We start from the raw sequence: 27851 nt of genomic DNA, 5'->3' as shown, positions 1-27851 counted from the left end.
TGACTCTGTGTCTCTGTGTCTCTGTGTCTCTGTGACTCTGTGTCTCTGTGTCTCTGTGTCTCGGTGTCTCTGTGTCTCTGTGTCCCTGTGTCCCTGTGTCTCTGTGTCTGTGTCTCTGTGTCTGTGACTCTGTGTCTCTGTGTCTCTGTGACTCTGTGTCCCTGTGTCTCTGTGTCTCTGTGTCTGTGACTCTGTGTCTCTGTGTCTCTGTGTCTCTGTGACTCTGTGTCTCTGTGACTCTGTGTCTCTGTGTCTCTATGTCTCTGTGACTCTGTGTCTCTGTGTCTCTGTGTCTGTGACTCTGTGTCCCTGTGTCCCTGTGTCTCTGTGACTCTGTGTCTCTGTGTCTCTGTGTCTCTGTGTCTCTGTGACTGTGTCTCTGTGTCTCTGTGTCTCTATGTCTCTGTGTCTCTGTGTCTCTGTGTCTGTGACTCTGTGTCTCTGTGTCTCTGTGTCTGTGACTCTGTGTCCCTGTGTCTCTGTGTCTCTGTGTCTCTGTGTCTCTGTGTCTCTGTGTCTCTGTGTCTGTGACTCTGTGTCTCTGTGTCTCTGTCTCTGTGACTCTGTGTCTCTGTGTCTCTGTGTCTGTGACTCTGTGTCTCTGTGTCTCTGTCTCTGTGACTCTGTGTCTGTGACTCTGTGTCTCTGTGACTCTGTGTCTCTGTGTCTCTGTCTCTGTGACTCTGTGTCTGTGACTCTGTGTCTCTGTGACTCTGTGTCTCTGTGTCTCTGTGTCTCTGTGTCTCGGTGCGTCTCTGTGCCTCTGTCCCTCTGTGACTCTGTGTGTTTGCCCCACCAGACGCGGGCCAGCCCGTGAAGCTACCGTGCATGGCGCCGGTCAGACTCTCGCCCCCTCTGCCGCCAAAGAAGGTGATGATCTGCATCCCGCAGCAGGCGGGCGACGTGCCGTCCAGCTCCTACATGGCCGCGCAGAAGATGGCGCAGCAATCGTCCCAGCATCAGTACGGCCCAGTCTCGCACACGTCCTCGCTGCCCCTCCACACAGCCATGCCCACCAGCAAGGTGATCGAGGAGCTCAACAAGACCCTGGCTCTGACCATGCAGCGGCTCGAGAGGTAACGCCCACTTCACTTTATTGTCACGTGTACCGAGGTACAGAGAAAAGCTTTGTAGTTGTGTGCAGTCTACGAACAGACACGATAACAATCGAGCCGTCCACAGTGTAGTTTAGTATAGTTTCATTTTGTTCGTTGAGTTTAGTTGGGTTTAGTTTATTGTTGTGCATCGGGGTACAGTGAAAAGCTTTGTAGTTGCGTGCTAACCACTCAGTGGAAAGGCAATGCATGATTACAAGTACAGGTTTGTAGGTTAATTAACTTCGAAAAAGTTTATAAATTGTCCATAGTGTGTGTAGGATAGTGCTAGTGTACGGGGTGACCACTCAGGGGAACTTCTTTAGTCAGAGTTAATCTGTGGAACTCAATGCTGTGGAGGCCAAGTCAGTGGACAATTTTAAGGCAGAGATAGACAAACTCTTGATTAGAACGGGTATCAAGAGTTATGGGGAGAAGGCAGGAAAATGGGATCAGCCGTGATTGAATGGGGGAGTGGACTCGATGGGCCGAATGACCTAATTCTACTCCAATAACTTGTGAATTTGGGACATAATTAGATTGTTTACTCCAGAACGTAGGGGGGGGTTGTTTACTCCAGAACGTGGGGTGGTGTTTACTCCAGAACTGGGGGGGGGGGTGTTTACTCCAGAACGTGGGAGGGTGCTTACTCCAGAACGTGGGAGGTTGTTTACTCCAGAATGTGGGGGGTGTTTACTCCAGAACGTGTGGGGGTGTTTAGTCCAGAACGTGTGGTGTTTTTTTAAACTCCAGAACGTGGGGGGAGGTTACTCCAGAACGTGTGGGGGTGTTTACTCCAGAACGTGGGCGGTTGTTTACTCCAGAACGTGTTTTTTTTTTAAAACTCCAGAACGTGGGGGGTGTTTACTCCAGAATGTGGGCGGTTGTTTACTCCAGAGCGTGGGGGGTGTTTACTCCAGAACGTGGGGGTTTTTACTCTACCGTGGGGGGTATTTACTCCAGAACGTGGGGGGGGTGTTTACTCCAGAACGTGTGGGGTGTTTACTCCAGAACATGGGGGGTGTTTACTCCAGAACATGGGGGTGTTTACTCCAGAACGTGTATGGAGGGTTACTCCAGAACGAGTGGGGGTGTTTACTCCAGAACGTGGGGGGGTTACTCCAGAACATGTGGGGGGGGGGGTTTACTCCAGAATGTGGGGAATGTTAACTCCAGACCCTCGGGATGTTTACTTCAGAACGTGGGGGTGATCACTCTAGAACGTGTGGGGTGTTTACTCCAGAACGTGGGGAGTGTTTACTCCAGAACATGGGGGGTGTTTACTCCAGAAAGTGGGGGGTGTTTACTCCAGAACGTGGGGGTGTTTACTCCAGAACGTGGGGATGTTTACTCCAGAACGTGGAGATGTTTACTACAGAACGTGGGGGTGTTTGCTCCAGAACGTGGGGGTGTTTACTCCAGAACGTGGGGGTGTTTACTCCAGAACGTGGTTTTTTTTTTTACTCCAGAACGTGGGGAATGTTTATTCCAGAACATGGAGATGTTTACTCCAGAACGCGTGGGGATGTTTACTCCAGAACGTAGGGGGGGTTTACTGCAGAACGTGGGGGATGTTTACTCCAGAACGTGGGAGGTGTTTACTCCAGAACGTGGGGGATTGTCAACTCCAGAACATGGGGGGTTTACTCCAGAACGTGGGGGGATTGTCAACTCCGGACCGTGGGGGGTGTTTACTCCAGAACGTGGGGGGTTTACTCCAGAACGTGGGGGGATTGTCAACTCCAGACCGTGGGGGGTTGCTGAAGCGTGGTGTTTGTCCACTAACGTCACGGTGCGCGGTGTGGTTTTATGTTGGCAGTTCAGGACTGCACACGGGAGAGCTGGGAATGAGAACGGTGAGGATCAGCACCGCGGACACGCGGCAAGTGCCGACGGTGGTGATCGAGGACGAGGACGACGACGACAAGGAGAACATGCCCAACGAATCGGACTACGAGGACACGTTCAGCATGCAGGGGGAGGACGAGGATGTGGACGAGGAGGACGAGGATGAAGACGAAGATGAAGACAGCTTCTTCACAAGTACGCAATCTAATACCTCCCGCAGTGCACCCCAACACTAAACTACACTCACCCACACTCAACTACACTACACTCGACTACACGCAACCAAACTAAACTACACTAAACTCATCTACACTACACTACACAAATCTAAACTAACCTAAACTAAACCAAACTGTTAGAAAGAGCTCTAGGGGCTAGTGGAATCAAGGGATACGGGGAGAAGGCAGGCACGGGTTACTGATTGCGGACGATCAGCCATGATCACGATGAATGGCGGTGCTGGCTCGAAGGGCCGAATGGCCTCCACCTGCACCTATTTTCTATGTTTCTAAATTACACGAAATTATACGAAACCAAACTAAACTAAACTAATCTACACTAAACTAAACTCAACTCAAATCAACTCAACTACACTAAACATGTACATCTTTGCTCAGTTCACTTCAGTTGAGTGTATTGTCACGTGTACCACCGAGGTACAGTGAAAAGCTTTTGTCGCGGGCTAACCAGTCAGCGGAAAGACAGTACAGGATTACAATTGAGCCGTCCGCAGTGTGCAGATAGATACATGGTTTGAGAATAACGCTCAGTGCAAGGTAAAGCCAGCAAAGTCTGGACGATGATAGTCCAAATGTCTTCAATGAGGTAGATGGTAGTTGAGGACTGCTTTCTGGTTGTGGTAGGATGGTTCAGCTGACCGACAACTGTCCCTGAATCCGGAGGTGTGTGAATTGTGAGGAAGATGCAATAAGGCTGCAGGGTGACTTGGACAGGTTGTGTGAGTGGGCGGATACATGGCAGATGCAGTTTAATGTAGATAAGTGTGAGGTTATTCACTTTGGAAGTAAGAATAGAAAGGCAGATTATTATCTGAATGGTGTCAAGTTAGGAGGAGGGGCAGTTCAACGAGATCTGGGTGTTCTAGTGCATCAGTCAATGAAAGGAAGCATGCAGGTACAGCAGGCAGTGAAGAAAGCCAATGGAATGTTGGCCTTCGTAACAAGAGGAGTTGAGTATAGGAGCAAAGAGGTTGTACAGGGCCCTAGTGAGACTGCACCTGGAGTACTGTGTGCAGTTTTGGTCTCCAAATTTGAGGAAGGATATTCTTGCTATGGAGGGCGTGCAGCGTAGGTTCACTAGGTTAATTCCCGGAATGGCGGGACTGTCGTATGTTGAAAGGCTGGAGCAATTAGACTTGTATACACTGGAATTTAGAAGGATGAGGGGGGATCTTATTGAAACATATAAGATAATTAGGGGATTGGACACATTAGAGGCAGGAAACATGTTCCCAATGTTGGGGGAGTCCAGAACAAGGGGCCACAGTTTAAGAATAAGGGGTAGGCCATTTAGAACGGAGTTGAGGAAGAACTTTTTCAGTCAGAGAGTGGTGAAGGTGTGGAATTCTCTGCCTCAGAAGGCAGTGGAGGCCAGTTCGTTGGATGCTTTCAAGAGAGAGCTGGATAGAGCTCTTAAGGATAGCGGAGTGAGGGGGTATGGGGAGAAGGCAGGAACGGGGTACTGATTGAGAGTGATCAGCCATGATCGCATTGAATGGCGGTGCTGGCTCGAAGGGCTGAATGGCCTCCTCCTGCACCTATTGTCTATTGTCTATTGTTTTCACACTTCTATACCTTTCGCCTGATGGGAGAGGGGAGAAGAGGGGAGGCACCCGGGGAAAACCCACGGGGAGAACGTACAAACAGACAGCACCCGTAGTCAGGATGGAACCCGGGTCTCTGGAAATCTTTCCATGGGGCAGCGTGGTGGCGCAGTTGATAGATTTGCTGCCTCGTAGCGCCAGAGACTTTAGAGCGGCACCCTGGCGCGGCAGTAGAGTTGCGGCCTCACAGCGCCGGAGACCCGGGTACCGTCTGTGTGGACTTTGCACGTTCTCCCCATGACCTGCGTGGGTTTTCTCCGGGTGCTCTGGTTTCCTCCCGCACTCCAAAGACGTGCAGGATTGTTGACTAATTGGCTACGCTTGGCGCATTACCCTCTGATGCAGCTCTGTAGGACTTGGTTCAGGCCGCGTTTATAGCGTTGCTTGCAGTTCTGGTCACCATTACAGGAAGGATGTGGGGGCTTTGGAGAGGATAGACAATAGACAATAGGTGCAGGAGTAGGCCATTCGGCCCTTCGAGCCAGCACCGCCATTCAATGTGATCATGGCTGATCATCCACAATCAGTACCCCGTTCCTGCCTTCCCCCCATACCCCCTGACTCCGCTATCCTTAAGAGCTCTATCTAGCTCTCTCGTGAATGCAATCAGAGAATTGGCCTCCACTGCCTTCTGAGGCAGAGAATTCCACAGATTCACAACTCTCTGACTGAAAACGTTTTTCCTCATCTCTGTTCTAAATGGCCTACCCCTTATTCTTAAACTGTGGCCCCTGGTTCTGGACTCCCCCAACATTGGGAACATGTTTCCTGCCTCTAACATGTCCAACCCCTTAATAATCTTATACGTTTCGATAAGATGCAGAGGAGGTTCACCAGAATGCTGCCTGGATTAGAGGGTTTCAGTTACGGGCAACACAAAAAGAAATTCCTCCTCATCTCCTTCCTGACGGTACGTCCTTTAATTCTGACGCTGTGCTCTCAGGTCCTAGACTCTCCCACTAGAGGGCAGCACGGTGGCACAGCGGTAGAGTTGCTGCCTCACAGCGCCGGAGACCCGGGTTCAATCCCGACTACGGGCGCTGTCTGTACGGAGTTTGTACGTTCTCCCCGTGACCTGCGTGGGTTTTCCCCGGGTGATCCGTTTTACCTCTGACAGGTTAACTGGCCCTCTGTAAATTGCGCAGGGAGTGAGTTGAGACACATGGGACGGCACAGGGAAAATCCAGCCGCCCCCGGAGAAACCCACGCGGGTCACGGGGAGAACGTACAAACTCCATACAGACAGCGCCCGTAGTCGGGATCGAACCCGGGTCTCCGGCGCTGTGAGGCGGCAACTCTACCGCTGCGCCCCCTAGTGGGAGAGTCTGGGACCTGAGGTCACAGCCCCAGAATAAAAGGACGTACCTTCAGGAAGGAGAAGAGGAGGAATTTCTTTAGTCAGAGGGTGGTGAATCTGTGGGATTCTTTGCCACAGACGGCTGTGGAGGCCACAAGTCAATGGATATTTTTATGGCGGAGATTGACAGATTCTTGATTGGTGCGGGTGTCAGGGATTATGGGGAGAAGGCAGGAGAATGGGGTTAGGAGGGAGAGATAGATCAGCCATGATTGAATGGAGGAGTAGACTCGATAGGCCGAATGGCCTAATTCTGCTCCTATGACTTATGAACTTATGAAAATAGTTCAAGTAGGTTGAAAGGGCAGCACGGTGGCGCAGCGATAGAGTTGCTGCCTCACAGCGCCAGAGACCCGGGTTACATCCTGACTGCGGGTCTGTCTGTACGGAGTTTGGACGTGGGTATTCCCGACTTTCGGTTGAGAGGGAGAAATGGATCAGCCACAATTGAATGGCAAAGTAGACTTGACATAGAAACATAGACAATAGGTGCAGGAGGAGGCCATTCGGCCCTTCGAGCCAGCACTGCCATTCATTGTGATCATGGCTGATCATCCACAATCAGTAACCCGTGCCTGCCTTCTCCCCATATCCCCTGATTCCACTAGCCCCTAGAGCTCTATCCAACTCTCTTTTAAACTCATCCAGTGATTTGGCCTCCACTGCCCTCTGTGGCAGAGAATTCCACAAATTGATGAGTTGAATGGCCTAATTCTGCTCCTATCACTTATGAGCTTATACGATACGATACAATATAATTTTATTTATTCCAGGAGGGAAATTGATCTTTCAATAAATAAGGGGTAGGCCATTTAGAACTGAGATGAGGAAAAACTTTTTCACCCAGAGAGTTGTGAATCTGTGGAATTCTCTGCCTCAGAAGGCAGTGGAGGCCAATTCTCTGAATGCATTCAAGAGCGAGCTAGATAGAGCTCTTAAGGATAGCGGAGTCAGGGGGTATGGGGAGAAGGCAGGAACGGGGTACTGATTGAGAATGATCAGCCATGACCACATTGAATGGCGGTGCTGGCTCGAAGGGCCGAATGGCCTCCTCCTGCACCTATTGTCTATTGTCTAAAAGCGCACACCTCCAGATTCAGGGACAGTTTCTCCCCGGCTGTTATCAGGCAACTGAACCGTCCCACCACAACCAGAGAGTGGTCCTGACTTCCCATCTACCTCATCTTTGACCCTCGGACTATCTTTAATCAGGTTTTACAGGTGCTGGCTCGAAGGGCCGAATGGCCTCCTCCTGCACCTATTGTCTGTTGTCTATAAAACACAACGTGAAACATGAAATTAAAGTGGCGTGTGGAAAGGATTGTGGATTCCCAATCTCGTTGTACCCCTGTACAATGACAATAAAGATGTATTGTATTGTATTGTATTGTGTGGGGAGGGTGGGGATGAGGAGGGAGGGGAGTCCAGTTGTGGACAGATTGGGGAGGGGGGGTTGTCCGGTTTGATAGTCGCGGGGGATGATGGATCTCCCTTGGCGTTATGGTGCGGCCTTTGTCGTTGACCCTCACCTTTTCTTTCTCTTTCCCCTCTCCAGGCTCGTTATCACTGAAGGTCTGCAGGAAAGACTCCCTGGCCATTAAGCTCAGCAACAGACCCTCGAAGCGAGAGCTGGAGGAGAAGAACATCATCCCCATGCAGACCGACGAGGAGCGACTGGAAATGCGGCAGCAGATCGGCACGAAGCTGACCAGGTCCGTGGCCCGCCAATCCGCCCCGAGCTGTGGTTCCTCAAACTCACTCGTTCAATAGACAGTAGACAATAGGTGCAGGAGGAGGCCATTCGGCCCTTCGAGCCAGCACCGCCATCCAATGTGATCATGGCTGATCATTCTCAATCAGTACCCCGTTCCTGCCTTCTCCCCATACCCCCTGACTCCGCTATCCTTAAGAGCTCTATCTAGCTCTCTCTTGAATGCATTCAGAGAATTGGCCTCCACTGCCTTCTGAGGCAGAGAATTCCACAGATTCACAACTCTCTGACTGAAAAAGTTTTTCCTCATCTCCGTTCTAAATGGCCTACCCCTTATTCTTAAACTGTGGCCCCTGGTTCTGGACTCCCCCAACATTGGGAACATGTTTCCTGCCTCTAACGTGTCCAACCCCTTAATAATCTTATACGTTTCGATAAGATGCAGAGGAAGTTCACCAGAATGCTGCCTGGATTAGAGGGTTTCAGTAAAGGGCGACACGCCACCCTCTGACTAAAGAAATTTCTCCTCATCTCCTTCCTGTAGGTACGTCCTTTTATTCTGAGGCTATGCCCTCAGGTCCCAGACTCTCCCACTAGAGGGCAGCACGGTGGCACAGCGATAGAGTTGCTGCCTGACAGCGCCGGAGACCCGGGTTCGATCCCGACTACGGGCGCTGTCTGTACGGAGTTTGTACGTTCTCCCCGTGACCTGCGTGGGTTTTCCCCGGGTGCTCCGGTTTACCTCTGACAGGTTAACTGGCCCTCTGTAAATTCCACAGAATCACAACTCTCTGGGTGAAAAAAGTTTTTTCACACCTCAGTTTTAAATGGCCTCCCCTTTATTCTTAGACTGTGTGGCCCCTGGTTCTGGACTCCCCAAACATGGGGAACATTTTTCCTGCATCTAGCTCATCCAGTCCTTTTATAATTTTATACGTCTCTATAAGATCCCCTCTCAACTCCTTCTAAATTCCAGTGAATACAAGCCCAGTCGACCCATTCTTTCATCATACGTCAGTCCCGCCATCCCGAGAATTAACCAGTTTTAAATGGCCTCCCCTTTATTCTTAGACTGTGTGGCCCCTGGTTCTGGACTCGCCCAACATTGGGAACATTACTCCAGCACTATCCTGTACACTGGAGCCAATTATCCTTACAAACATGTCTGTCTTTGGAGTGTGGGAGGAAACCGAAGCACCCGGAGAAAACCCAGGCAGAATCCATTACAGTGAGAGTCTTTTTACAGATACTGTCTTTTTACAAGCAGTATCTTTCTAAAGTCAGAAGATTTTACAGACCGAATCTTTTTACAGGCAGAGTCCTATAACATATGAAGGACCAGTCTCACCCCAGTTACTCCCTCTTCTCCCCTCTCCCATCGGGCAAGAGGAACAGAAGTGTGAAAACACACACCTCCAGATTCAGGGACTGTTTCTTCCCAGCTGTTAACAGACAACTGAACCATCCTACCACCAACTAGAGAGCAGTGCTGAACTCCCATCTATCTCATTTGAGACCCTCGGACTATCTTTAATCAGGCTTTACACTAAACGTTATTCCTTTATCACGCATCTGTACACTGTAAGTGGCTCGATTGTAATCATGTATTATCTTTCCGCTGACCGGTCAGCACGCAACAAAAGCTTTTCACTGTACCTCGGTACACGTGACAATAAACTGAAAACTGGAGGCAAGGACAATGGGTATTTTTAAGGCAGAGATAGATAGACACCTCATTAGTACGGGTGTCAGTGGTTATGGGGAGAAGGCAGGAGAATGGGGTTGAGAGATCGATGAATGGCGGAGTAGACTTGATGGGTCGAATGGCCTAATTCTGCTCCTATCACTTATAAACGTCACCTATCCATGTTCTCCAGAGATGCTGCCTGACCCGCTGAGTTACTCCAGCACTCTGTGAAACGTCACCTATCCATGTTCCCCAGAGATGCTGCCTGACCCGCTGAGTTACTCCAGCACTCCGTGAAACGTCACCTGCCCACGTTCTCCAGAGATGCTGCCTGACCCGCTGAGTTTCTCCGGCGTTTAGTGTCTGCCTTGAGTGAAGACAATTGACTTAGTTGGTCCCGGCTGGGTGGGTGTGAGCAGCCGTTTCCACCTGTGTTGCTATTGATGGAGAACAACGAGAGGGCTCTGGGTTGGGAACCAGTGGTGAGGTACCTAGTCCAACATTGATCCTGATCTCCTTCCACAGAAGATTGAGTCAGAGGCCAACGGCCGAGGAACTGGAGCAAAGGAACATCCTGAAACGTAAGTTCTTCTTCTTCTACTTCGTAATCTTCGTCAAGGCTGTATTGTGTTCAGTTCTGGGCACCATGTTGCAGGAAAGATGTCGTCAAGCTGGAAAGGGCGCGGAGTTAAGATTCACGAGGATGTTGCCCTGACTCAAGGCCACTTCCACATTTGTTACCTTTTCACACAAAACATGGCCGGTGTCTGCAACGAGCTGTCATAGAAACATAGAAAATAGGTGCAGGAGTAGGCCATTCGGCCCTTCGAGCCTGCACCGCCATTCAATATGATCATGGCTGATCATCCAACTCAGTATCCCGTACCTGCCTTCTCTCCATACCCCCTGATCCCTTTAGCCACAAGGGCCACATCTAACTCCCTCTTAAATATACCCAATGAACTGGCCTCAACTACCTTCTGTGGCAGAGAATTCCACAGATTCACCACTCTCTGTGTGAAAAAAAACGTTCTCATCTCGGTCCTAAAAGACCTCCCCCTTATCCTTATCCTGTCGGAAGAGGTAGTTGGGCCAGGTACCATCACAGCCTTTAAGAAACATGGGTAGGAAAGGTTTAAACGTAGACAATAGGTGCAGGAGGTGGCCATTCAGCCCTTCAAGCCAGCACCGCCATTCACTGTGATCACGGCTGATCGTCCACAATCAGTGACCCGTGCCTGCCTTCTCCCCATACCCCCTTGATTCAGGTCTGCTGGAGCAGCAGCATCTCAGCGGCGGAGGGGAAGAGACTCGACAAGCAGGTCAGGAAGGCCAGCTCTGTCCTGGGTTGCCCCCTCGACTCAGTGCAGGCGGTGGGAGAGAGGAGGATAATGGCAAAGTTAACATCGCTGCTGGACAACGACTCCCATCCCATGCAGGACTCTGTCACTGCACTGAGTAGCTCCTTCAGTGACAGACTCCTTCACCCCAAGTGTGTGAAGGGGAGATATAGGAGGTCCTTCCTTCCCGCTGCTGTGCGACTGCACAACCAGCACTGCTCCCAGCAGACCAGTCAACAGTAACAGCTAAGGTCACACAGTAAATGATGACAATTTATCCTTATCTTTATTTTTATTCATAATGAATGATCTTTTGCTATCCACTTTGCTGCTGTAACACTGCAAATTTCCCCGGTGTGGGACAAATAAAGGAATATATTATTATTATTATTATTCCACTAGCCTCTAGAGCTCTATCTAACTCTCTCGTTTAAATCCATCCAGTGATTTGGCCTCCACTGCCCTCTGTGGCAGAGAATTCCACAAATTCACAACTCTCTGGGAGAAAAAGATCCTTCTCACCTCAGTTTTAAATGGCCTCCCCTTTATTCTAAGACTGTGTGGCCCCTGGTTCTGGACTCCCCCAACATTGGGAATATTTTTCCTACATCTAGCTTGTCCAGTCCTTTTATAATTTTTATACGTAATACCGTTTATAGTGATATGGGCCATATGCGGATAGGTGGGACTAGTGTAGATGGGGCACGTTGGTTAGATGTAGGTAGGTTGGGATGAAGGCTGTTTACATGCTGGGTGACTCAATGACTCTGAGCTTTGTTTGAAATTTGAGGTATTGAATCTTGGGAAGTCTAACATGGGCAGGACCTACACAGTGAATGTCAGGGCTCTGGGGAGTGTTGTGGAGCAGAGGGATCTAGGAGTGTAGGTAGTGTAAGAAAATAACTGCAGATGCTGGTACAAATCGAAAGGTACCAAGGACCCAAACAGTCTTTCCAGGTGAGACAGAGGTTCACCTGCACCTCCTCCAACCTCATCTATTGCATCCGCTGCTCTAGATGTCAACTTCTTTACATCGGCGAAACCAAACGCAGTCTCGGCGATCGCTTCGCTCAACACCTTCGCTCAGTCCACCTTAACCAACCTGATCTCCCTGTGGCTGAGCACTTCAACTCCCCCTCCCACTCCCAGTCTGACCTTTCTGTCATGGGCCTCCTCCAGTGCCATAGTGAGGCCCACCGCAAATTGGAGGAACAGCACCTCATATTTCGCCTGGGCAGTTTGCAGCCCAGTGGTATGAACATCGACTTCTCCAACTTTAGATAGTTCCTCTCTTCCCTTCCCCCTTCCCAGTTCTCCCTCTATCTTCCTGTCTCCACCTATATCCTTCCTTTGTCCCGCCCCCCCGACATCAGTCTGAAGAAGGGTCTCGACCCGAAACGTCACCCATTCCTTCCCTCCCGAGATGCTGCCTGACCTGCTGAGTTACTCCAGCACTTTGTGAAATAAATACCTAGGAGTGTAGGTACATACTTCCTTGAAGGTGGAGTTGCAGGTAGATAGTGTGGTCATAAAAGGCTTTTGGCACGTTGGCCTTTATCAGTCAGAGTATTGGGTCTGAAGAAGGGTCTCAACCCGAAACGCCACCCATCCCTTCTCTCCAGAGTTGCTGCCTGTCCCGCTGAGTGACTCCAGCGTTTTAGACAATAGACAATAGGTGCAGGAGGAGGCCATTTGGCCCTTCGAGCCAGCACCGCCATTCAATGTGATCATGGCTGTTCATTCTCAATCAGTACCCCGTTCCTGCCTTCTCCCCGTACCCCCTGACTCCGCTATCCTTAAGAGCTCTATCTAGCTCTCCCTTGAATGCATTCAGAGAATTGGCCTCCACTGCCTTCTGAGGCAGAGAATTCCACAGATTCACAACTCTCTGACTGAAAAAGTTTTGCGTCTATTGAGTGGCCAACTTTGCAGTTATATATGACGTCGGTGAGGCCGCATTTGGAGTATTGTGTTCAGTTTTGGGCGCCATGTTGTAAGAAAGATGTCGTCAAACTGGAAAGGGGACAGACAAAAATTTAGATGGATGTTGCCAGGACTAGAGGGCCTGAGATATCGGGAGAGGTTGAGCAGGCTGGGACTCTATTCCTTGGAGCGCAGGAGAATGAGGGGTAATCTATGGAGATGTACAAAATCATGAGGGGAATAATTTGGGTAAACGCACAGGGTCTCTTGCCCAGAGAAGGGGGAATCGAGAACCAGAGAACCAGATGTTTAAAGTGATGGGGAGAAAGATTTAATAGGAATTTGAGGGGTTACATTTTTTACACAAAGGGTGGTGGGTGTATGGAACAAGCTGCCGGAGGAGGTAGTTGAGGCTGGTACAATCGCAACGTTTAAGAAACAATTAGACAGGTACACGGATAGGATGGGTTTGGTGGGATATGGGCCAAGCGCAGGCAGGTGGGACTACTCTAGATGCTTCCATTTCCTTCCACATCCCAAAGACGTAGGTTAATTGGCTTCTGTACATGGCTCCCCAGTGTGCAGGGAGTGGATGAGAAAGTGGGATAACATAGAACTGGGTGAACGAGCCATCGCTGGCTGGCGTGGACTCAGTGGGGAGAAGGGCCTTTCCACGCTGTATCTCTAAACTCTAAACTCGAACGATGACAACTTTTGCAAAGGTGGAAGGAACAGTTTGATCTCAGTTCAAACCACACTTCATGTGTCCACTGTAAATCAGGTATTGTTCAGTTTAGTGTTTAGTTTAAAGATAGTTTACAGAAACAGGCCCTTCGGCCCACCGAGTCCGCGCCGACCATGGAAACATAGAAAATAGGTGCAGGAGGAGGCCATTCGACCTTCGAGCCAGCACCGCCATTCAATATGATCGTGGCTGATCATCCACAATCAGTACCCCCATTCCTGATTTCTCTCCATATCCCCTGACTCCGCTATCATATCATATCATATCATATATATACAGCCGGAAACAGGCCTTTTCGGCCCTCCAAGTCCGTGCCGCCCAGCGATCCCCGTACATTAACACTATCCTACACCCACTAGGGACAATTTTTACATTTAACCAGCCAATTAACCTACATACCTGTACGTCTTTGGAGTGTGGGAGGAAACCGAAGATCTCGGAGAAAACCCACGCAGGTCACGGGGAGAACGTACAAACTCCTTACAGTGCAGCGCCCGTAGTCAGGATCGAACCTGAGTCTCCGGCGCTGCATTCGCTGTAAAGCAGCAACTCTACCGCTGCGCTACCGAGCTATCTTTAAGAGCTCTATCTAACTCTCTCTTGAAAACATCCAGTGAATTGGCCTCCACTGCCTTCTGTGGCAGAGAATTCCACAGATTCACAACTCTCTGGCTGAAAAGGTTTTTCCTCACCTCAGTCCTAAACGGCCTACCCCTTATTCTTAGACTGTGTGGCCCCTGGTTCTGGACTCCCCCCAACATTGGGAACATTTTTCCTGCATCTAGCCTGTCCAATCCCTTAAGAATTTTATATGATTCCATAAGATTTAGATTTAGATTTAGAGATACAGCGCAGAAACAGGCCCTTCGGCCCATCGGGTCCGGGCCGACCAGCGATCCCCGCACATTAACACTATCCTAAACACACTAGGGGCAATTTTTACATTTGCCCAGCCAATTAACCTACATACCTGTACGTCTTTGGAGTGTGGGAGGAAACCGAAGATCTCGGAGAAAACCCACGCAGGTCACGGGGAGAACGTACAAACTCCGTACAGACGGCGCCCGTAGTCGGGATGGAACCCGGGTCTCCGGCGCTGCATTCGCTGTAAGGCAGCAACTCTACCGCTGCGCCACCGAGATCCCCTCTCATCCTTCTAAATTCTAGTGAATACAAGCCCAGTCGACCCATTCTTTCATCATACGTCAGTCCCGCCATCCCGGGAATTAACCTGGTGAACCTACTACGCTGCACTCCCTCGATAGCAAGAATGCCAGCGATCATCCCGTACAATAGCACTATCCTACACACACACTAGGGACAATTTGCGATTTTAACCGAGGCCAATTAACCTACAAACCTGCAACGTCTTTGGAGCGCGGGAGGAAACCGGAGCACCCGGAGAAAACCCTCACAGGTACGGAGTGCAAACTCCGTACAGACAGCACCCGTGGTCGGGATGGAACCCGGGTCTCCGGCGCTGTGAGGCAGCAACTCTACCGCCGCTCCACCGTGACCGCCCTTGTTGTTTGGCAAACGAAAACAATTTACTAATTTGTCTCCGTAGCAAGAAACGAGCAGGAAGAAGAGGAGGAAAAGCGGGAAATTAAACGCCGACTAACACGTAAGGTAAGTCGAGACAATTGGATTGGGATCAAGTGTTAGAAACATAGAAACATAGAAACATAGAAACATAGGTGCAGGAGTGGGCCATTCATCCAACTCAGTAGCCTGTACCTGCCTTCTCTCCATACCCCCTGATCCCTTTAGCCACAAGGGCCACATCTAACTCCCTCTTAAATATAACCAACGAACTGGCCTCAACTACCTTCTGTGGCAGAGAATTCCACAGACTCACCACTCTCTGTGTGAAGAAATGTTTTCTCATCTCGGTCCTAAAAGACTTCCCCCTTATCCTTAAGCTGTGACCCTTGGTTCTGGACTTCCCCAACATCGGGAACAATCTTCCCGCATCTAGCCTCTCCAACCCCTTAAGAATTTTATATGTTTCAATAAGATCCCCCCTCAGTCTTCTAAATTCCAGCGAGTACAAGCCGAGTCTATCCAGTCTTTCTTCATATGAAAGTCCTGCCATCCCAGGGATCAATCTGGTGAACCTTCTCTGTACTCCTTCTATGGCAAGAATGTCTTTCCTCACATTAGGAGACCAAAACTGCACGGAATACTCCAGGTGCGGTCTCACCAAGGCCCTGTACAACTGCAGCAGAACCTCCCTGCTCCTATACTCAAATCCACTTGCTATGAATGCCAACATACCATTCGCTTTCTTCACTGCGGAAGGACTGTATGAACGTAAGGGGGAATTGTACAATTAATTTAGTTTTTTGTTTAGTTTAGTCTATTATTGTCGTGTGAAAAGCTTTTTGTTGCGCGCTATCCAGTCAACGGAAAGACTGTACATGATTGCAATGGAGCCGTCCACAGTGTACAGAAACAGGATAAGGGGAATAACCTTTAGTGCAAGGTCAAGTGTAAGAAAATAACTGCAGATGCTGGTACAAATCGAAGGTATTTATTCACAAAGTGCTGGAGTAACTCAGCAGGTCAGGCAGCATCTCAGGAGAGAAGGAATGGGTGACGTTTCGGATCGAGACCCTTCTTCAGTCTGAAGAAGGGTCTCGACACGAAACGTCACCCATTCCTTCTCTCCTATAGACAATAGGTGCAGGAGGAGGCCATTCGGCCCTTCGAGCCAGCACCGCCATTCAATGTGATCATGGCTGATCATTCTCAATCAGTACCCCGTTCCTGCCTTCTCCCCATACCCCCTGACTCCGCTATCCTGAAGAGCCCTATCTAGTTCTCTCTTGAATGTATTCAGAGAATTGGCCTCCACTGCCTTCTGAGGCAGAGAATTCCGCTGCCTGACCTGCTGAGTTACTCCAGCATTTTGTGAATTTAGTGCAAGATATAGTCAGTAAAGATAGTCTCCAATGGGGTAGATGGGAGGTCAGGACCGCTCTCTGGTTGTGGTAGGATGGTTCAGTTGCCTGATAACAGCCGGGAAAAAACTGCCCCTGAATGTGGAGGTGTGCGTTTTCACACTTCTGTACCTCTTGCCCGATGGGAGAGGGGAGAAGAGGGAGTGGCCGCGGTGAGACTGGTCTTTGATTGTGCTGCTGGCCTTGCCGAGGCAGCGTGAGGTGTAGATGGGGTCGATGGAAGGGAGGTTGGTTTGTGCAATGGTCTGGGCTGCGTCCACAATTCTCTGCGATTTCTTGCTGGTCTTGGATGGAGCTGTTCCCAGACCGAGGAAGGAGAGATAGACCAGCCATGATTGAATGGCGGAGTAGACTCGATGGGCCGAATGGCCTATTGCTGCTCCTGTCACATATGAACTTATGACGATAAACAAGACTAAGCTAAACTACGTTGCTGAGAACTGTTTATATAGACAATAGACAATAGACAATAGGTGCAGGAGTAGGCCATTCGGCCCTTCGAGCCAGCACCGCCATTCAATGTGATCATGGCTGATCATTCTCAATCAGTACCCCGTTCCTGCCTTCTCCCCATACCCCCTGACTCCACTATCCTTAAGAGCTCTATCTAGCTCTCTCTTGAATGTATTCAGAGAATTGGCCTCCACTGCCCTCTGAGGCAGAGAATTCCACAGATTCACAACTCTCTGACTGAAAAAGTTTTTCCTGATCTCCGTTCTAAATGGCCTACCCCTTATTCTTAAACTGTGGCCCCTGGTTCTGGACTCCCCCAACATTGGGAACATGTTTCCTGCCTCTAACGTGTCCAACCCCTTAATAATCTTATACGTTTCAATAAGATCCCCTCTCATCCTTCTAAATTCCAGTGTATACAAGCCTAGTCGCTCCAGTCTTTCAACATATGACAGTCCCGCCATATACCCCAGTCCTGTCGAAATAAATGCTAACATGGACCATATCCCTCTAACGTTTTCCATCCAAGGATCTTTGCTGAAATATAGTTGCATTAAATGTGGTCGTGAAAACGACAGGGACTATATTTTTAGAAGGACAGAAGATCATGAATAAACAATTAACTTGCTAATCTTCATATTAAGCTCCAGCCAGCGCTGTTTTATTAATGTTACAAACAGACAAACTGCTGCAGGAAGTCGGTGGGCCGGCCCGATCTATCTCTCCCCCCTAACCCCATTCTCCTGCCTTCTCCCCGTAACCCCTGACCCCTGACACCCGCACTGATCAAGAATCTATCTATCTCCGCCTTAAATATACCCTCTGACTTGTGGCCTCCACAGCCGTCTGTGGCAATGAATCTCACAGATTCACCACCCTCTGACTGAAGAAATTCCTCCTCATCTCCTTCCTAAAGGAACGTCCTTTAATTCTGAGGCTGTGCCCTCTGGTCCTAGACTCCCCCACCAGTGGAAACATCCTCTCCACATCCACTCTATTGAATGGCGGAGTAGAGTTGAGGGGCTGAGCGGCCTAATTCTGCTCCTATCACCTATGATCTTATGATCAATCATGGCTGATCTATCTCTCCCTCCTAACCCCATTCTCCTGCCTTCTCCCCATAACCTCTGACACCCGCACTGATCAAGAATCCATCTATCTCTGCCTTAAAAATACCCACTGACTTGGCCTCCACAGCCGTCTGTGGCAGTAAATACAGGGTGACCACTGGTCGGTGTGGACTTAGCGGAGCAAAGGGCCTGTTTCCACGCTGTATTCCACGTTGAGTCTGAGATGAAGGGTCTCGACCCGAAACGTCACCCATTCCTTCTCTCCGGAGATGCTGCCCGACCCGCTGAGTTACTCCAGCACGCTGTGAAACATCACCTATCCACGTTCTCCAGAGATGCTGCAACGAGACCTGGGTGTCGTGGTACTCCAGTCATTGAAAGTAGGCATGCAGGTGCAGCAGGCAGTGAAGAAAGCGAATGGTATGTTGGCATTCATAGCGAGGGGATTTGAGTATAGGAGCAGGGAGGTTCTGCTGCAATTGTACAGGGCATTGGTGAGACCACACCTGGAGTATTGCGTACAGTTTTAGTCTCCTAATCTGAGGAAAGACATTCTTGCCATAGAGGGAGTACAGAGAAGGTTCACCAGATTGATTCCTGGGATGGCAGGACTTTCATATGAAGAAAGACTGGATAGACTCGGCTTGTACTCGCTGGAATTTAGAAGATTGAGGGGGGATCTTATAGAAACGTACAAAATTCTTAAGGGGTTGGAGAGGCTAGATGCAGGAAGATTGTTCCCGATGTTGGGGAAGTCCAGAACAAGGGGTCACAGTTTAAGGATAAGTGGGAAGTCTTTTAAGACCGAGATGAGAAAGTTTTTTTCACACAGAGAGTGGTGAATCTGTGGAATTCTCTGCCACAGAGGGTAGTTGAGGCCAGTTCATTGGCTATATTTAAGGGGGAGTTAGATGTGGCCCTTGTGGCTAAAGGGATCAGGGGGTATGGAGAGAAGGCAGGTACGGGTTACTGAGTTGGATGATCACCTATTTTCTATGTTTCTATGACCCGCTGAGTTACTCCAGCACTCTGTGAAACGTCACCTATCCATGTTCTCCACAGATGCTGCCTGACCCGCTGAGTTACTCCAGCACTCTGTATCTACCTAATTCTGCTGCAGTCGCTTGTAAACCTGTAATGAGCGGGTGGGTGACCGGGGTTTGATTTTCTGCGGTGAACTGCAATGTTGGTCTTGTTTTGTTTTCCCAGCTCAGCCAGAGGCCGACAGTGGAGGAGCTGAGGGAGCGGAAGATCCTCATCCGCTTCAGCGACTACGTGGAGGTGGCCGAAGCACAGGACTACGACCGGCGCGCGGACAAACCCTGGACACGGCTGACCGCTGCCGACAAAGTAAGTCATCGGCAACCCGCGGATCGTGGCTTCGTCGCGCTGGCCACGCTGGCCGGGACACGTTCTAGTTTAGTTTAGAGATACAGATCCTTCGACCCTCGGAGTCCACGCCGACCAGCGATCCCCGCACAGCACGGGGTGGCCACGGTCGGGCGGCAGCGGCAGAATTGCCGCCTTACAGCGCTTGCAGCGACGGAGACCCGGGTTCGATCCCGACTACGGGCGCTGTCTGTATATAGTTTGTACGTTCTCCCCGTGACCTGTGGGGGTTTCCTCAGAGATTTTCGGTTTCCTCCCACGTTCCAAAGACGTGCAGGTTTGTAGGTTAATTGGCTTGGTGTGTGTGTAAATTGTCCCTAGTGGGTGTAGGATAGTGTTAGTGTGCGGGGATCGCTGGTCGGCGCGGACCCGGTGGGCCGAAGGGCCTGTTTCCGCACTGTATCTCTGATCTAATCCAAATTACACCATCCTACACTGGGAACAATTTTCACTTAATACCAAGCCAATTAACCTACAAACCTGCACGTCTTTGGAGTGCGGGAGGAAACCGAAGATCTTGGAGAAAACCCACGCAGGTCACGGGGAGAACGTACAAACTCCGTACAGACGGCACCCGCAGTCGGGATGGAACCCGGGTCTCCGGCGCTGTGAGGCAGCAACTCTACCGCTGCGCCACCGTGCTACCTACAAGATGCTGGAGTAACTCAGCGGGTCAGGTAGCATCTCTGGAGAGAAGGAATGGGTGACGTTTCGGGATGAGACCCTTCTTCAGACTGAGTCAGGATAGAGGGAGGTTAGAGATATAGACGGGTAAGGTGTGAAAACAACAGATCAAAGCAGAAACAAAATGCTGGAGTAACTCAGCGGGTCAGGCAGCATCTCTGGAGAGAAGGAATGGGTGACGTTTCGGGTCGAGACCCTTCTTCGGAAACCAGACAATGCACAAGGAAAATGTAGAATGGTTCATTGTTCATTGCCTCCCTTTCCCCTGACTCTCAATGTAAAGAAGGGTCTGGACTCCTTCTATCTAGGGCTGTTGCCTGTCCCGCTGAGTTATTCCAGCTTTTTGTGTCCATCTTAGACAATAGACAATAAACGATAGGTGCAGGAGGAGGCCATTCAGCCCTTCGAGCCAGCACCGCCATTCAATGTGATCATGGCTGATCATTCTCAATCAGTACCCCGTTCCTGCCTTCTCCCCATACCCCCTGACTCCGCTATCCTTAAGAGCTCTATCTAGCTCTCTCTTGAATGCATTCAGAGAATTGGCCTCCACTGCCTTCTGAGGCAGAGAATTCCACAGATTCACAACTCTCTGACTGAAAACGTTTTTCCTCATCTCCGTTCTAAATGGCCTACCCCTTATTCTTAAACTGTGGCCCCTGGTTCTGGACTCCCCCAACATTGGGAACATGTTTCCTGCCTCTAACGTGTCCAACCCCTTAATAATCTTATACGTTTTCGATAAGATCCCCTCTCATCCTTCTAAATTCCAGTGTATGGAGTTTTCCTCCCATATTCCAAAGATGTGCAGGTTTTGTAGGCCCATTAGCTTCGGTAAATTGTCCCTTGTGTGCAGGAGTAGTGATCGCTGGTCGGCGTGGACTCTGAGTGCATTCAAGAGAGAGCTAGATAGAGCTCTTAAGGATAGCGGAGTCAGGGGGTACGGGGAGAAGGCAGGAACGGGGTACTGATTGAGAATGATCAGCCGTGATCACATTGAATAGCTCGCTCGAAGGGCCTGTTTGCACCCTGTATCTCGAAATGCTGAAACCTATAGCTAAAATTCAAGGGAGGAAATTAATATGTCTCTGCATATTCAAATGTGTTTCCTTAATTGCAGGCTGCTATTCGTAAGGAACTGAATGAATTCAAGAGCACGGAAATGGAAGTGCATGAATTAAGCAGGCATCTAACGAGGTGAGTGAGGCAACGAAACTATCGAAACGTATAAGATTATTAAGGGGTTGGACACGTTAGAGGCAGGAAACATGTTCCCAATGTTGGGGGGAGTCCAGAACCAGGGGCCACACAGTTTAAGAATAAGGGGTAGGCCATTTAGAACGGAGTTGAGGAAAAACCTTTTCAGTCAGAGAGTTGTAAATCTGTGGAATTTTCTGCCTCAGAAGGCAGTGGAGGCCAATTCTCTGAATGCATTCAAGAGAGAGCTAGATAGAGCTCTTAAGGATAGCGGAGTCAGGGGGTATGGGGAGAAGGCAGGAACGGGGTACTGATTGTGGATGATCAGCCATGATCACATTGAATGGCGGTGCTGGCTCGAAGGGCCGAATGGCCTCCTCCTGCACCTATTGTCTATTGTCTATTGTTGCCATTATCGTCATTTAGCTGAGTTTAGTTTACTTTAGTTTCATTTATTGTCACATGTATTGCCCCTGAATGCGCAGGTTAGAACTAGTGCAGGTGATGACTGGTCGGCAGGGTGTTGAGTTCCGTTTATTGTCGTGTGTACTAACATAGAAACATAGAAAATAGGTGCAGGAGGAGGCCATTCGGCCCTTCGAGCCAGCACCGCCATTCATTGTGATCATGGCCGATCATCCACAATCAGTAACCCGTGTCTGCCTTCTCCCCATATCCCTTGATTCCACTAGCCCCTCGTCCTTTCATGATTTTATACGTCTCTGTAAGATCCCCTCTCATCCTTCTAAACTCCAGTGAACACAAGCCCAATATACAGTGAAAAGCTCTATCTAACTCTCTTTTAAATCCATCCAGTGAATTGGCCTCCACTTCCTTCTGAGGCAGAGAATTCCACAAATTCTCAACTCTCTGGGTGAAAAAGTTTTTTCTCACCTCAGTTTTAAATGGCCTCCCCTTTATTCTTAGACTGTGTGTGGCCCCTGGTTCTGGACTCCCCCAACATCGGGAACATGTTTCCTGCATCTCGCCTGTCCAATCCCTCAATGATTTTATATGTTTCTCACCTCAGTTTTTTCTCACCTCAGTTTTAAACGGCCTCCCCTTTATTCTAAGACTGTGTGGCCCCTGGTTCTGGACTCCCCCAACATTGGAAACATTTTTCCTGCATCGAGCTCGTCCAGTCCTTTCATAATTATATACGTCTCTGTAAGATCCCCTCTCATCCTTCTAAACTCCAGTGAACACAAGCCCAATGTACAGTGAAAAGCTTTTGTTGCGTGCTAGCCAGTCAACGGAAAGACAACACACGATTACAATCGAGTCTTCCACAGTGTACAGATGCAGGATAAAGGGAGTAACGTTTAGTGCAAGATAAAGTCCAGAAAAGTCCAATTAAAGATAGTCCGAGGGTCACCACTGAGGTAGATAGTAGTTCAGCACTGCTCTCTGGTTGTGGTAGGACGGTTCAATTACCTGATAACAGCTGGGAAGAAACTGTCCCTGAATCTGGAGGTGTGCGTTCCCACACTTCTGTACCTCTTGCGTGATGGGAGAGGGGAGAAGAGGGAGTGGCCGGGGTGAGACTGGTCCTTGATTGTGCTGCTGGCCTTGCCGAGGCAGCGTGAGGTGTAGATGGAGTCAATGGACAGAAGGTGGGTTTGTGTGATGTGTGGTTGTGTATTAACCAGTTCCTTGTGTAAGAAGGAACTGCAAATGCGTCTTTACACCAAAGATAAGACACAGAATGCTGGAGTAACTCAGCGGGTCAGGCAGCATCTCTGGAGAGAAGGAATGGGTGACGTTTTGGATCAAGAAGGATCTCGACGTGGAACATCATCTGTTCATTCTCTCCAGAGATGCTGCCTGACCCGCTGAGTTACTCCAGCACTCTGTGTCCATCTGTAGTTAAGGTGGATTGAGTGTCATCTATACACTAAAACTCTCGTTTGTTATCTTGTTTGTGACTGAACTTCAGCCAAAGCAGTAAACGATAGTGTGACAATTTTAGGTCCACCTAATTTTAGGTCACTTTAGTGATAATGCAAGTAGTTTTATTGAAATCGGTCTTATATTTTAAAAGTTATTCACATTTTAAAGTTTAAAAGGAGGGGAGGGGGAGGAGGGAGGGGGGAGGGAGGAGGGAGGGAGGAAGGGGGGGTGGGGGAGAAGGGAGAGGGGAGGGGGTTGAGGAGAGAGGGGAGGGGGAGGAGGGAGGGGAGAGGGAAGAGGGAGGCAGGAAGGGGGGTGGGGGAGAAGGGAGAGGGGAGGGGGTTGAGTAGAGAGGGGAGGGGGAGGAGAGGGTGCTGAGGAAGGGGGGGTAGGGGAGGGGAGGAGGGGGGAGAGGGGAGGGGGAGGAGAGGGTGCTGAGGAAGGAGGGGAGAAGGGAGAGGGGAGGAGGGGTTGAGGAGATAGGGGAGGGGGGAGGACAGGGTGCTGAGGAAGGGAGGGAGGGGGAGGGGAGGAGGGAGGGGGGTTGAGAAGGAGGGGGAGGAGAGGAGGGAGGGAGGGCGAGAGGGGTGGGGAGAGGGGAGGGGAGGAGGGGAGAGAGGGGTGGGGGAGAGAGGGGTGGGGGAGAGGGGAGGGGAGGAGAGGAGGGGAGAGGGGAGGGGGAGAGGGACGGAGAGGGGGGAGTGGGGGAGGGGAGGGTGCTGCACCAATGCAGGAGAGGTTTGGGCCCCAACTTGGTCTAGTTCTTAATGTTTGACGCTTCATCCATAATTGTCCACTGTACGTTGGTGTTGTCGGTGGCGAGGGAGAGAGCCGAGCGAGCATGTTCCTTGTGTGTGTGTGTGTGTGTGTGTGTGTGTGTGTGTTTGTGTGTGTGTGTGTGTGTGTGTGTATATATATGTGTGTGTGTGTGTGTGTGTGTTCGTACTTGGCCAATGAAGCTAACTCCATGTATTTGTCTTCCCCTGCAGGTTCCACAGACCCTAGCCATTAACACTGCACATCCGCAGTGCGTCTTAGACAAGCAGGAAGCCTGAAGTGCTGGGACAGTACAGGTGCCCTTTCATCCCGGGCGGGAGAGAACTCTTGGCGACTGACTGCCTTTGCGTACCGGGCGCGTCCAGCTGGGGCCTCGCCGTGACCTTCCGGCGGCTCGATCCGACGCGCCCACGGCCTGGACGTCCCGCGCCGTCGTTCACTCGTCCCGTCTTGCTCTCCGTCGCTGGCGGGACGAGGAAATCCACCCACCCTACCCTCCCCACGCCGCGGATACGTGGACAGCAGCAGAACTAGGCCATTCGGCCCGTCGAGTCTACTCCGCCATTCAATCCGCGGCCGATCCGTCTCTCTCCCTCTCAACCGTGTCTGAGATCATAATTGTCACGAGGAACAGGAGTGGAATTAGGCCATTCGGCCGTCGAGTCTACCCCGCCATTCAATCCGCGGCCGATCTGTCTCTCTCCCTCTCGCTCCCATTCTCCCGCCTTCTCCCTGTAAACCCTGGCCACCCTTCTCATCAAGAATCTGTCTGTCTCTGCCTTAAAAATATCTCGCTGACTCGGCCTCCACAGCCTTCTGTGGTGAAGAACTCCACAGATTCACCCACACCCTCCAACTAAAGACACCCCTCCTCATCTCCAGATACGGTGAAATGTGAAATGAAAGCATCGCACAATACTGACAGCAACGTCCAGAACACAGCGTGCGTGCGTGCGTGCGTGCGTGCGTTGGAGATGCCACAACTGAAGATGCTTCTCCAAAAGCCCTCCAGCACCCGATCTTCTGGTCTTTCACCACACCATTGCTTTGTCACCTGAAACTGGACAAACAGTGCCCAAGTTACCAGGTTACTGTCTCGATCTAGAGATGGATAAGTGATCCCTTATATCAACTCTTCTTCGTTCAGTACGCCTGTGGGACGGAGGTGAACTATATTTAGCGGATATATCCATCGTGAAATATAAAACGAGAACAGCACGTAATACTAACAGTCAGCGGCAGCGTAAAACAACAATTAAACGCGTCATTAAAAAGGCAGAAATACCGTTAACGCTGGTGAGACGGGACAGAGTGCAGGTAACAGCGTGGTGTAGGAAGGGACTGCAGATGCTGGTTTACATCGAGGACAGACCCACGATGCTGGAGTTACTCAGCGGGACAGGCAGCATCTCTGGGGAGAAGGAGTGGGAGATGTTTGGGTCCATACCTTGCTAAAAGATGTCCCACAGTGGCGAATGCAGATTGTACAGTTCACAGATCATAACATCGCAAGTGATAGGAGCAGAATTAGGCCATTCGGCCCATCGTGTCCTCTCCGCCATTCAACCGTGGCTGATCTATCTCTCCCTCCTGACCCCATTCTAGAAACATAGAAAATAGGAGGAGGCCATTCAGCCCGTCGAGCCAGCACCGCCATTCATTGTGATCATGGCTGATCGTCCACAATCAGTAACCTGTGCCTGCCTTCTCCCCATATCCTTTGATTCCGCTAGCCCCTAGAACTCTATCTAACTCTCTCTTAAATCCATCCAGTGATTTGGCCTCCACTGCCCTCTGTGGCAGAGAATTCCACAAATTCACAACTCTCTGGGTGAAAAAGTTCCTTCTCACCTCAGTTTTAAATGGCCTCCCCTTTATTCTTAGACAGTGTGGCCCCTGGTTCTGGATTCGCCGAACATTGGGAACATTTTTCCTGCATCTAGCACATTTCTCCTGCCTTCTTTTCCACATCCAGTTTGCCGAACAAACATATCAACACTTCCCTGCTACAAACCCTCAATAATTTAGTTAAGAATAATGCAGGCCACACTACATAAGTCCCAATACTCGATCAAAGCCAATTTTAGCAAGTCGCAATGTTGATATTACCCAAAGTAAAACACAGCGTGCTGGAGTAACTCAGCGGGTCAGGCAGCATCTCTGGAGAACATGGATAGGTGACGTTTCATAGAGTGCTGGAGTAACTCAGCGGGTCAGGCAGCATCTCTGGAGAACATGGACAGGTGACGTTTCACAGAGTGCTGGAGTAACTCAGCGGGTCAGGCAGCATCTGTGGAGGGAAATGGAGAGGCGGCGTTTCGGGTCGGGACCCTTCTCTGGACATGACAGCGGATGTGCAAAGGTGACACGATACGATACGATAGAACTTTATTTATCCCAGGAGGGAAATTGATCTGCCAACAGACGTAAAAACAGAAGATACATGAAACATGAAGTTAAAATGACGAATGGAAAGGAGTGGGGGATGTGCAAAGATTTGGGAGGGGGGGGGGCGGGTGGGGGCTGGGAGGGGAGTCAGTCCACTTAGGTCGAGAAAGTACATCATGTAAGATAATTGAGAAAGGTAACTCGATGAAGCCAATATGTATTTATAGATTTCACAAACGGCTGCATTTTTTTTTGCAAGGAAGATTTTCTACCCATATTTTGTGCGGGAACGCAAGTGTGATTCAGACGAGCCAACTGTTTGTGTGCAGTGACGTGTGAGTGTGAGAATGTACTAACGCGGGCAATATGACACAGTTATCAGGACACCCTTTCACAATGTTTCAGCTTAAGAGAATATTTTGTTCAGGAAAGAACTGCAGGCGCTGGTTTAAATCAAAGGCTGGAATACACGCAAAATGCTGGAGTAACTCAGCGGGTCAGGCAGCATCTCCGGGTGACGTTTCGGGTCGAGACCCTTCTTCGGAATATGTTCAGAATGTATGTTTAGCTTAGCGATACAGCACGGAAACAGGCCCTTCGGCCCACCGGCGATCCCCGCACGCTAACACTAGGGACAATAATAATAATAATAATGCATTACATTTATATAGCGCTTTTCAAACACTCAAAGACGCTTTACAGGGAGTACTAGAACATAGAGAAGAAAATAAATAGATAAATAAGTAAACGAACAGAGAAAGGAGACAGAAGGTGAGGTGACCTTCAGTGGTTGAAGGCAGTGCTGAACAGGTGAGACTTCAGTGATGTTTTGAATGTGGTGAGTGAGGAGGAGTCTCTGACGGTTTGGGGTAGTGAGTTCCATAGGGTGGGAGCAGCGATGGAGAAAGCCCTGTCCCCCCAGGATCTGAGTTTGGTCCGGATGTGGGGGGATAGGAGATTGGCAGCAGCAGAGCGGAGGGTGCAGGTGGGAGTGTGCCTGTGGAGGAGGTCGGTCAGGTAGGATGGGGCCAGGTTATGGAGGGCTTTGTAGGTTATGAGGAGGATTTTGTACTGGATTCTCTGGGGGATGGGGAGCCAGTGGAGTTTATAAAGGACGGGGGTGATATGGTCACGGATCGAGGTGTGTGTGAGTAGACGGGCAGCGGAGTTTTGAATGTATTGAAGTTTATTGATGATTTTTGAGGGTGCGCCATAGAGGAGGCTGTTGCAGTAGTCCAGACGGGAGGTGATGAAGGCGTGGATGAGGGTTTCTGCAGCTGTGGAGGAGAGGGATGGACGGAGACGGGCAATGTTTTTGAGGTGGAAGAAGGCTGTCTTTGTGATGTGTTTGATGTGTTTGTCGAAGGAGAGGGTTTGATCAAAGATGATTCCAAGATTCCGGATGTGAGGTGAGGTGGATACTGGGAGACCATCAATGTTGAGGATGACGTTTTGGGTGGATTTGGTGAGCGTTTTTGGACCAATGATGATG

At 50.0% G+C, this 27851-nt stretch overlaps 1 protein-coding gene across 6 annotated transcripts in view; it reads left to right on the top strand.

The window, feature by feature from the left end:
• phactr1 (phosphatase and actin regulator 1) overlaps nucleotides 1–27251 on the top strand; it is a 164692-nt gene extending 137441 nt beyond the window's left edge. For all 6 annotated transcript variants that reach the window (XM_078414238.1, XM_078414211.1, XM_078414248.1 and 3 more), the window contains 8 exons: nucleotides 800–1076; nucleotides 2914–3137; nucleotides 7698–7854; nucleotides 10066–10121; nucleotides 15116–15177; nucleotides 19244–19384; nucleotides 21228–21304; nucleotides 24184–27251. In XM_078414238.1, the coding sequence (XP_078270364.1) occupies nucleotides 800–1076; nucleotides 2914–3137; nucleotides 7698–7854; nucleotides 10066–10121; nucleotides 15116–15177; nucleotides 19244–19384; nucleotides 21228–21304; nucleotides 24184–24199 (1010 nt within the window). In that variant the 3' untranslated portion in view covers nucleotides 24200–27251. The remainder of the gene's footprint in view (nucleotides 1–799; nucleotides 1077–2913; nucleotides 3138–7697; nucleotides 7855–10065; nucleotides 10122–15115; nucleotides 15178–19243; nucleotides 19385–21227; nucleotides 21305–24183) is intronic.
• Nucleotides 27252–27851: the final 600 nt, after the last annotated feature.

This window comes from Rhinoraja longicauda, chromosome 2 (genome assembly GCF_053455715.1).
Source record: "Rhinoraja longicauda isolate Sanriku21f chromosome 2, sRhiLon1.1, whole genome shotgun sequence".
NCBI lineage: Eukaryota > Metazoa > Chordata > Chondrichthyes > Rajiformes > Arhynchobatidae > Rhinoraja > Rhinoraja longicauda.
The sequence above is the reverse complement of the archived record's forward strand: the minus strand, read 5'-3'. Positions and strand labels throughout refer to the sequence as shown.